General features: G+C 35.5%; 2 protein-coding genes across 3 annotated transcripts in view; both read right to left on the reverse strand.

The window, feature by feature from the left end:
- The window catches only part of LOC107091637 (cytochrome P450 2F5-like), an 11279-nt gene extending 10718 nt beyond the window's left edge, over positions 1-561 (reverse strand). For both annotated transcript variants that reach the window (XM_015385677.1, XM_015385679.1), the window contains exon 1: positions 372-561. The gene's annotated coding sequence lies outside the window, so the exon portion shown is untranslated. The remainder of the gene's footprint in view (positions 1-371) is intronic.
- A 3823-nt stretch (positions 562-4384) lies between these two features.
- Positions 4385-11999, reverse strand: LOC107091624. Its single transcript, XM_015385642.1, has 5 exons — positions 11834-11999; positions 9056-9311; positions 8819-8852; positions 6443-6623; positions 4385-4774 (listed from the first exon to the last, which is right to left on the reverse strand). Exons 1-5 carry the CDS (start codon positions 11874-11876, stop codon positions 4419-4421), a joined length of 870 nt encoding a protein of 289 aa, XP_015241128.1. The 5' UTR covers positions 11877-11999; the 3' UTR covers positions 4385-4418.

An 11999-nucleotide genomic window follows, 5' to 3' on the forward strand; every position in this document is an offset into this window, starting at 1 on the left:
TATATATATATATATATATATATATATAACTATGAATCCAAGTAAAGTGATATTGCTGTAACCAGTATGAACTTTAAAGCATCTATCCTTAACATTTTGTCCTGCGTTACATCTACTTTTATTTAGCTTTATTTATTTTTAAAACTAGTACTTTTACTTGACTAAAAAGCTTGATACTTCTACAATAGCGGTATTAAATACTAGGATCTATACTATTACTTGAGTAGTAAAATAATTTCGACTCTGCTTATGAATAATTCTGAAGAAATATCTGTAATGTATTTACCTACATTACAGATATTTGTTGCGGTTTTTTGTCAGGTTGCAGTTTATTTTTAAAGTTAAAAATAAATGAATAAACTTTAAACTACCTGTGGAGTAGTTGTGGCTCCTGTCCTGAAGCCGCGCCTGCTGGCTGACAGGACGCGCGCGTCTTTATGCTGATAAAACCGCTTTAAAGATCAAACTTCTTCCTATCGGTTCCTCCATTTATTGTTTAGGAAAACATTTAGTTCGGATTTTAAACTCATTCCGTTTACTGTGCTTCTCTCTTCCTGTTTACATCTGAAGTTTTTTTTTTGCAAACCAAGAGAGAGAGGGGAGGGAGAGGAAGAAAGGGACTGGGCTTCTGGATTGGATTCCTTTTTTTCATTTTTTATTTATTTTAATAACCGGTCTCTGAGTGGTGTTGATTTTTTTTTTTATCTTGAGCAATAAAACTGGGAATAATCACGAGAATGACTCGGTGTAGTTTTTCAGAAGTGGGATTGTTTAGCATAACTCTGTGTTTCCTGCTTGCACTTCAAATCCCAACCACTCTTTGCTTCCCCTCCTCATTCCTTGTACCACTTATCAGCATCATGGGTCTGCAAGAACATTTTGTCCTTGATCGTTCTCTGGTTTTATGTAAGATCTATACATGAAAGAAATGTGTTGATATACCAAAGTACAGATAGTTGAATGACTTTATCATTTTTAATTACACGTGTATTTTAGGGGAGATTTAAAATTGCTTTTTTATTATTTTTTTACCATGTGATTTTTTTTTATATCTATTTCAGATTTTTTACTTTCCAATTAGACCCAATCTTAAAAAAAAAAAAATCCAGTAGAATTATCACTCATTAACCTCATATTGTCTAATAATCCACATAATTGCTTCCCCTCTTATTTGATTGAGTGTTTTGATCTGTAGAACCAACCTTAGCATCTCAAAATAATATTTGATTTTGAAGTATAATACATTTTATCAACAAAAAATTTTTTTCTCTTATCGAAGTTATAAAACTTAATATTCTGAGTCAGACAGGAGTTTTGAAGACTGCTTGAAAAATGAATAAGGAAAGACTGACTAGAGGAGAAAATGTGAGGGTTTCCCTTTTGTCAATACTTCTTTGTTAATGTTTTCATTTTTTGAAGACCCTTTTAGGCAGTTCAGGTATAAGTAGCAGGTTTTATTTCTTTTATAGAGTATAACAACATGAGATGGTGCCTAAACATCTGCTATTTTTTGTTTAGAAAGCATAATTAGGTTTCCATATAATCATAGTGCTTTTATTGACAATTTCTACTTTCTAATATAGGATAAAGACAAGTACAAACAGATGAACACTAATTACATTGATTTTATTTTACATAGATTTAAATTAGTACAAACATTAGCGTCTGGTAAAAAAAAAAATGCTTGAATATGGCTGTTTATTTTAGTGTTACATCTTCTTTTATAGTTTCTAAAAGTGATTTTATATTTGAATAACCTTAGGGTCATTCTTAGTGTTGTGCTTTTATGATGCCACTAAAAAAGAAAATAGTCATAAGGAGCTATTTTAAACTCAGCAAGTAAAATAGGATGATATTAAAAGGTTGTTTTACATTTAATCCTTTAATATTAAAAACACCCTTAAAAACTCAGAGTTTACTGAAGAAAATCTCCTACCGACTGGGTTAGCCCTCGGAGAATGTTACTACTGTATGGTGACTGAAACAGAAATTGAGTAAACTCTCTTTGAGAAACGGAAAACTCAATAGTTTCCCATTTTTCAGATTCAGTAAACAAAGTTTTCATTAAACCTGCTTTATGTAACAGACCCCAGCGGTCAGACTTTAGAATATTTGGGTAAACAAGAGTTCATGTTTGCAAAATTACTTCAGATCTCAGAGCATATAATCCAAACCTTCAGCCTTCCATCGCCATGCTGGACAGTTGGCATAAGATGATGTGAGACCATTTATTTTGTTTGGTCTTCTTCAAACAAGGTACTGTGCATTATGGGTAAAAGACCTATGCGTTGGTTAAATGGAGCCTAGGCGGAAGTTCAACTGAAGAAACTCATTGCTCTCCTACATCCACCTGCAACACAGCCAATCAGCTTTGAACCACACCTCCAAGAAAGCCAATCGGCATCCAAAGTTCATCTTAAAAGGCCTCCGATACGCACCTGTCTGCTCCTGTGCTCAGGCGGCGGATGCGCTGTGACTTCATTCAGATGACACTGTTTTAACCCACCTCCAGCCGATCCTCCACCGTTGTAGCTAAAGCTTCATCAGAGTTTCATTCTTACTGCGTTCCCTGTCTCATCTCAACCGGTCCGGCAGAAGACTGCAATGTTGAGCCTGGTTCTGCCAGAGGTTTCTTCCCAACGGGGAGTTTTTCTTCTCCACTGTCGCTTCATGCTTGCTCATCATTGACAGGTTCTCTCAACCTGTGTTATCCAAGCTAGACTTCCATCTTCCAGGTCCCTGAATATAGCTCTAGTGTCAGCTCACACAGTCCACTGGATCTCCCCATAAAGCTCAGCAGACCGTCTCACTAACCAGCAGTCTACAGACTGACCAACTTCATCTATCTCCACTCCCCCACCAGTTTCAGGCCTGGGGGGGAACAGCCCTGACCTTTGCTTCTGTTCATGCATATCTAACAAAATTAAGCGCTATGTTTCCTGCCGAGGTCTGAGCGCCAAACACTAAGTAATTGGTTCAAAAAAATTCTCCTAATTGTCTTTTCTCTTCATGTGAGTTTTCCAGATTGAAATATTGTGCTTCACTCAGATCCAAGTTTTAAATGTCGCTTACTTCTTCATTTCCCTCCTTCCCTTTTCATACTTGTCCTGTCATGAACTTCAGCTGAAGCTTGTAGAGTCTGAGGCTTTTGGTTTGTCTCAGCATTCTTTATTTGAAATTACTTTTTCTGAGATAACCTAAATGAACGTTTCCTATCTGTGTATAATGATTAGTTATGTTGTATACTAATCTTTTAATGGCTTTGGAACAGGTTTTATGTGCTACGGAGATTGACTGGAGGCAACAGTTGGTTCTTTAATGCAATAGTTCATGTTTTTTTTCTCTTAAAATGTTATCAACATTTCAGAGCAGCAAACTATTTCTGCATTCTCTTTTAAATCCTGATGAGTTGAATTTACAGTTTTCCCATCCATGGTTGCACTGACACCTAAAAGACACACACAGCTACTGTACACCCAGAGACTTCAGACTATTTGCTCCCCTTGTTGTGGATTTTTTTTTTCCAGTCATTGACGCAAAAGTCAAAACCTGTCTGAACCATTCACTCAGAGCCTACAAACCCCTCCTATGTACAAATCTGTTGCATAATTTCCAGTCTCCAAACGTTTGCCTGTTGTTTCCTCTGAGACCCTGATAAGTTATTAACAGAACTAAAATGGAACTAGAGTAAAAGGCATAGAGTCGGTGTGATTGCAGGGTGTATTTGCATGTCTTTATCTTTTAACGTTAAATCCTTTGCCAACTCTGGGTGAAACATTTTCTTCCCAAATTAGATAAAAAAATATATAAATGGGAGTTTGTAGATCACTTCAGCACATTATAAAATTAACATGTTTACAAGAAAACAAGTGAAAAACAAACTGACAATGAAAAATTAGTTCATTGAACTGCAACAACTTTACCGATAATTATCATTCTATAAGTCTGGAATCAATGTCGATCTTCAATATAGAATAATTCAAATAATTTAAAATATGCAATGTACAACATGTGTACAATTCAATGCTTGTTTTTTTACAAAAACTTTTTTTATACGCAATTTTGGTTTTTGTTTTTCATTTTCATTATGTTGAAATTCTGACACTTTTAGATACAAAAGCAGCAAAATCTCTTCCAGGTATGTTCTGGATGATGGAAATCTGAATATCAGTAAGTCTAAGTCCTTCACCCAGCTAATATCCAGCAATCCTGCAGCAGAAAATGAAAAACAAAACGTCAAGATGATCAACTATTTATTCTATAAGCATGGGTGTAAAGCCAAGAAAAATAAATAAAAATATACATTAGAATTAAAGATGACTTATTTATTCAACAGCAAAAAGTTTAGATTATCACTTTGTACTCAGACTGTTGAGAAATCTGGTTCTATAAACAGTGTTTTTTATAGTTGCTCACAATTAAAATGCAAATCCTCCGCAGTCAAATGCATCAAAGTCGGAGTCTCCTTCAAAGTCGAAGCTGTTAAAATTCGGGGAGTCCACATCCTGGCTGCAGGCGTGGAAGGAGCCTCCTGTGGGAAGATCTGAGAAGGTTCCTGAGCCTTCAGCAATCTCTGGGGCTCCGGTGGCCAGGGGCGTAGTGGGGGAGCAGGAACTGAGGTAGCCCAAAGCGGAGGAGGCCGCTGCCCCACCCATCAGCAAACATACTGCCCTCACTGCCCGGGCATCACTGCTGTTACCATGACGAAGGCAATCAGACACACGGTGAGGAGGGGCCACAGACACACTCCGCTGAGGCTGCCTCAGTCCAACTCCTATAATACAAAGCAAACAGTGGAAATATAGTTTAGATACTCTGTTTTTTTTATTTACGTTTTATTAATAATCAAGTCAATAATAAAATGTTTCTGGATTAGATAGAGCTTTATAGTTTTTACTTAAAACTGGGTCAAGAACAAATAACAGAAGCAAATTACTGGAATCTTGCAGTTTAAGTAAAAAAGCAAATGTTCCTGTACTTGTAACTGCTCTGCATATGAAAACACCATTAAATAGTATTGACCACTTTTTCTCCTTCTACCATAAAAACAAAAGAAATATAAAATTAGAATAAATACAATCTTCATAATCCCTCACCCCCCAGAATGACTTCACCTACAATCCCTGGTATTTGAGGCCAGTGGTGCCTTATTCATGGAGCATTTGAGCAACACTTAAACTACTATTGATTGTTAAAGCTGAATTGTGTAATCTTGATTAATCTTAGGGTCAAGTTTTAATTCATTTTCTTAAACATGTAAAACCAAATTTCTTTTTATTCATTTATTTATTTATTTTTTTTTTTTTTAAGAAAAATCTGAAATTAAATACCAAAAAGCAAATGTCATTACTGACCCAAGGGGGAAAAAAAATCATTTTAGAGTTTTTTGGAGAATTTGTTAAAGATTTGGATCTCTAGGCAGTAGAAAAGAATATTAAACTGGCTGTGAGTTCTGTATTTAATATGCATTGCCGTAAAGAATAGCATTAGAAGGCTGCTGTAAAATATTTAACAGCATGTTTTAAAGTCTGGTGGGATGAAAAAATCTGAAATTTGGGAAAAAGTTATAAACCACTGACTCTAAATCTAATTCTGCAGCCTCTATTAATATAATCTTCTTTATGGTTGTTTTCTAACTGATTACTCTCACTACTATCACTCCTGCTTATTTTGTTATCTCTAAAGCACCACAGAAAAAACACTGCAAAGTGCTTTTTACGGAGACTTAAAGTCAAAAACACTGTAAAAAGTCCGAAGAAAAATAAAACAAACACCTTTTTGTAGAACTCTCTCTGTGTTCCCAGTGTTTGATGACAACAACCTTTAGACTGGCTGTGAGTCTGTGTCCTTAGTGGAAGGGACTGATTTAATTTGACCAATTTATTTGCTTTGATTCATAACTGATCAATCACTGAGCCACATGATGTTCCAGCAGCCTGTCCCATTTGATAATATTTTAGATATGTATAATTAAATGGGATTCTTTAAATTCTTTGGTTATTTATTTGAAAATACATTTTCAAATTCCAGTATTTCATACTGGATTAATAAATACAATTTACAATTCCTCTTGATAATTGAATTTAAAATGCACATTAGAAAATGTTTGCAAATTGCCTGATTTGAATGTTGAATTTGAAATGGCTGGTGTTCTTTTCAGTGACTCTCTAGGTCCTCCATACTTGATTGGTGCAGCACTTTGTCATGGATTTTATCAGTTTTCTCTTTTTTTAAATAAAATGTAGACATAAGTATTTCCAGCTGTATCTCAAAAGTTTTTTGTTGTTGTTGTTTTTTTTTAACCTAAACCTTTAACTCTTACGGCTGATGTATATTTCTAATGATCAGTTGAATAAATGGAAAGAAAGAAAAGAAAACAGCCCCTCTAATGATGAAGTCCTTGGTATAAATAAAGAATAATAATTATTAGAGATAAGCTGACCTTGGTGTCTGTCTCTGAGGGAGCCTCCCCTCTCAGTGACCCGGGACAGAGGTGGTGTTATCCCACCAACCCTGGGTGAGCCGGGGTCTTTATCACTGGAGGAGTCGGGCAGCGGCTCTCTGTCTGTGATGCAGGGAGCGAGGCTTTGTTGTCTCTGGAGGAGCAGGGGAGACATCACACCCTAGGAATGAAGGAAAAATAAGCGTTTTATGCTGGTTGCACTCAAAGCCCCTCAAAGATAGCACTACCTCTATCCTTTATCAAGCGGTCCTATCTGATACAACCTCCATTTATGAATGTTAAAAGAGAATCTGGGCACTACTTTACACTGCATATTTGCCCAGGATCTGCTTGAAACATCTGCTGCACTGATCACCTGCTGCTTGAAGCACCTTTCAATGTGCATGCAGCTCCTACAGCACAGTTGCACAAACCAATCTGTTCTTTAGAACTTCAGCTCCATTCAATATAACATTAGAAAACCATTGCACACTGGAAATTCGACCATGCTACATCATTTGCAGTCATCAACCTGAGGAGAAGCTGATAATACTGAGAAAATAACAAAAAATGATAAAATAACAGAAAGGATTATTAGAGGGACTTTACTCAAAATGGATGCTTGATTAAAATGCCTCCCTTTTACTTTGTAAACTCTGTATTACTGACTGTTTAAACTTTGCTTTAAAAAGTCTTATAGCAGCCTAAATTTTTTTTCTTTTTTATGCTTATGAACTTTGCGTTGACTGGCTTATGTGCTTTGGGTCAAATAGGTTGTAACGGTTGTGTTTTTATTGAGTAATGACCTTTGCGTAAGATTAGCTGTCTGTGTCCCTTAAGGCAAGGCAAGAGGGATCACTGAAGACAATAGAGAAATAAAAGTGAGCTCTCATTACGCTTCCCAGTAGGTAGCTCTTCTTTTTTCACATTAGTGTCTTTATTAGGAGGGGTGGATGGACAACTGTTCAAGCTAGAGCTCTTATATGTCAAACTTTAATTTTCTCCTATTTAATAGATAATTCTAGATAGTTTTGGAAATAATGCTGTGTTAATTTCTGAAAGCATTTTACAACAGATATAGAGATGGAACCCCATCTATGAAAATTGGTTAAATGTTAGGTATTGTGTGTGGGATGGATTGATCTCTTACTTTAAAGTTGCTTTAATTTATATCTTTTTCAGCAAGATATAGCATATTTTAAAAATTGTTGCAATAACTAATAAGAGAGGTTGAAAATGTACACTTGATTTGGAGCCGATGACTCCCTGATTTTAAGATCTGGAGGAAAATAAAAGCAGGGATAAAATTTGTGAAAATGATCGAGATAGGACTTTACATGTAGAGATGAATGATCAAAATGGAAGCTAAATAAATTAGCTGCATTTCCATTACAAATGTGTGCAACATGACGCCAATATTTTGCTAATTTCAAAAATGCAAATTTTCTCAATTCCAGTTTTTAGTAGCTAACATAACTAATATTGCTTAGGAATACGTTTGTTATCGTCATAACTCTTAAAAAACATGCCAGCGATGGATGTAAACAAATGAGATATGTCCATATTTAAGCCACAGCTCTAGTGGGTGCCATCATCCTCCAACTACTATTCTCCTTTTTCTTCTGCATCTTTTTACAATCTAGTGGGCAGTTGACAGGTATATAAATATTTTCTACATGTTTTATTATTATGTCTATGAGCAATAAGGTCTACGTAGTTGCAGATCATATGACTCTTGTGATGCAAAAAAGTGCTTCCATTGCAGTTTTGTGAATGATAAGATCGATACGACTGGAAAAAAAAAACACATTAAAAAACATTTTATCAAAAAATGCTCTAAGATTTGCTTAATATCTGTGCACAGTGACCATGCTAACATTAACCAGTGATTTGGTTGACAATTTTGATCAAAAATAGTAGCTATATTATCATAAATAGCTGTACAATGTACATATAAATTATTTATTTCTACAGTATCACTGGGTAGGGTTCTTTCTTAGCTCTGAACTTAGACCTTTTCAGTAAAAATGGAACAAAGCAAAAGTTGCAGCTGTAGCACATAATTGGAGGTTGACTTTTGTTCTCTCAGATAAAACAATAAAAAAGCAAAATATTTCTTTTTTTAGCGTTGGGAGTAAAAGATTAACACTTTCTAACTTTATGATAGCTCTTCACTTTAATATGATCTTTATTCTGACAGCTGGTTGTGCACACCTAGCTTTTCAGTTATAAAAAAAACATTTATAGTTATGTCTCATAAAGAAAAGTTTTTACATCTTGTGATTGTTGCTTGTTAAAGTACCAATATTTTATTCAGAAGTTAAAGCTTTAATGAAGACACAGGACAAATAAGAAAATAAATAAACAGTGACTGACCTCTCTCACCTTCCTGATCAGCTTCAGCCAAAGACTAGGAAAGGTGAAAATGATATGTTATTATGTTCACAGAGGCACACTGATAACAACTACACAGGTTAATCTGTGTCAAACTAACAAACATGTGCAATAAAAAGTCTGATTGTCAGTAGGATAAAAGGAATGAGAACACTGGTTTGGTAATATGCTTGCATGTGCAGATAAAGTCTGATCATAAGTGGGACAAAGAACACCCACTTGCAGTCATCAGGGCTGTCAGACAGAAGCAGCAGGAACTTGTTCTGTGGCAGAATGAGGGCAAAGCAGCAATCCCTCCTGCCACCTGGGGGTAACTTGGGCAGGTCAAGGATTTCTCTTCCCTCAGCGATCGACTCACAGCTGTGTAGCGCCACCACCTGGTCAGGGGGGGACAGTGCATCCCGGCAAACCAACAGGCTTCCCTCCATAGTGAGCACAAGGTATTTCTCTTTCCAGTGTTTAAACATGAAGCCCCCTGCAGAAGGAAAGTACAGGGGATTTAACCCTTTATAGGGTTTCAGTGAAGTACTTAGCCAGTAGTGTTTTTGGAATACAGGACAGTTTTTATTACCTTTGTAACATTAAAAAATTATAGAAATTTTGATGGCAAAAATTAATGTCAGTGTAAGGACAAGAAACGCCAACTTGCCCGAATATATTGAGAAAAATAACAAAAGTGCTTCTATAACAAATTCATTAAAAAAAACACTGAGATTAAAAGAAACATATTTTCTGGTACAACATTAGATGCATTAATGCTGATCCAGTACTTAGATTTATTTGGTTTATAAACCTAAATATAAATATATATAAAAAAAAAGGCTTATTAACGTTTTACGTATTAAGTTTTCAATGAGCTTTTTCCCTTTTTTTGTTGGCTTGTTAACTGGGTAAACAAGGCTGGATGTAAAACTTGTTCTTCTAGACCTCACTTTTTTATTAGAAATATTAAACATCTAAAACTTCTACACAAAGGGAAAGTCTAGCTGTTTCAATCGTTTTATACAGGTGACCTTTGTTTATATAAAAATATCCTCACACAGTTGAGGAAAAAAACATCATATGATAATTAACAGGAACAGGAAAACACCTTCAGCCTGTTGATATGACTTTTGCAGCAATACCTTGAAGTTGCCGTCCTCATTCACTCATTATGACTCCTGCTTTACAACGCTGCTGCGGTTTGTTGACATTTGTTTCTGCACAGTTTTTCTTAAGGTCCAACCAATCAGATTCAAATCTGGACCTGATTTTTTTTTTTTTTTTTCAGCTATTCTATTGTACATTTTTTGCTTTTCTCATGATCATTGTCCAACTGATCTGAGTTAAGGGTGAAGTTTCAGCTCTTAGACAGATGACCTTATATTTGACCTGGGAAATGTTTTGTTAAACACAGAAGATCATGGTAAAATCATTAACCTGAAGGTGACCGGGTCCACAGGCTGCAAAACAAGCCCTTTAGCACAGTGAGTCCCCCCTTCTACACTGTGCTGACTAGTTGTTTTATATCAGTTTGCTCATATAATCTGTCTGTTTTTAACATGGAGTAATAGCATTGGATTAAAGTACTCTTCCTGAAACCTTCTGTATAACTAAGTTGGAACTTTCCAAATCTAATTCATGCTGTAGGGAGTTTTTTTTTTCAAACCATTGAAAAGAAACGATAGTATAGGCTATCTCACCTCCAACATAAGAAATGAATTAGACACATTGACTGAGGCTTGTATTGTCTGAGATAAAGCTCTTGAATGTTAAACACTATGATTTGACCTTGTGATATATAATAGGACCATGTCCAGAATTTTCCATCTGTGATTATTTTCCCTGTGTAGAATCAGACATGGGAATGGCCTCCTAAGCCTTTCCAGCTCATTGGATGCCAACAGGTGCTTTTATAGTGCTATTGCTGATGCCTTACTGCCTTAGCATTCCTCAAACACCTATAGATCTGAAAAATGTCAGTTGCTTTTCCGTTTATGTCAATTAATTAATCAATCAATTTATGCAAATAGCTGATGTTTCGGTTTTAAAACCATGGAAAGAGCAAAGGTACCTTACTAATGGAAGGTACCTTTGCTAATGTAAGGTACCTTTGCTAATGTAAGGTACCTTTGCTATGCACATAACTGAGAAATAAGTGGTATTTTTTATGTGCTATATCATATCTACAAGCTCTATATGAAAAATACTTTCTGTAATAGAAAAAATGTTGAAGTATGATTATGAAGAATGCTTCTGTGTCAGTAAAAAGAGCCATCTTAGCATTCAAAGCAGAACTATAGCAGCATATTACTTTTTATTGCATGGTCTGCATGCATTCAGGAGCACAGCTTATCAACAGTTGGTTAATCCTAACTTACACAGTCCTTTCGGAGACCCTCAATTCAGAAAATAGGAAGAGCTGAGATACATTAAATGCCAGTAAACAATAATCTACCATGATACAACTATCAGATGAAATCACAGCAGCCAGAAAACAGATGTTAACCATGAAATCCTGACTTGGCTTTAAAATCAAACCTCTTGTCCTTCTGCACAAAAACATCTGGAAACAATTTTATGAGGCATATTAACTCTTGGAGTAATAAGACTCTACTGAAGTGATGATCTGAGAAAGTTTCTTAATAGGCAAGTCTTCGGCACAAAACCTCACAAATTAACATCAAGTTGGCAGATGATAAGAACAACCTTATTTCTTTCATTTTTCGTTGCAAGTATTGTCTACTTTAAAAAAATAAAAAAACATGATCATTCCAAGATGAGATTTTTAAGAAAAAAATCTTTTTTTAATAGCTTTGCAAAATTGAACCATACAAATTACCTTATGTTTTATAAAATACAGATATAGACAACGGAGTCGACATAAAAGTGACATTTAGGTAAGCTAAGGCTTCTTATGTTGGAATTTATCACAAAGTTAAATAGTGATAAAAGGAGAACATATCAAGATAAAGGTGCAATTGTTTTCATAAATGCATTAGAAAGGAAGAAGCCTACCATATTTTCTGAGGAATCCTCGATGAACACCTGCTGTGCTCATGTTTGATGGTCAGCACAACAACGGAGAATGAAATGAAATCCAGAGAGGCTGATGCTGAAAAATAGGCTAAGAGAGGGAGAGTCAAGCAATAATCCCTACTATTTAGGCCTTCGCCACTAAAAC

Source organism: Cyprinodon variegatus, unplaced genomic scaffold, assembly GCF_000732505.1.
Source record: "Cyprinodon variegatus isolate N-32 unplaced genomic scaffold, C_variegatus-1.0 Scaffold345, whole genome shotgun sequence".
Lineage (NCBI taxonomy): Eukaryota > Metazoa > Chordata > Actinopteri > Cyprinodontiformes > Cyprinodontidae > Cyprinodon > Cyprinodon variegatus.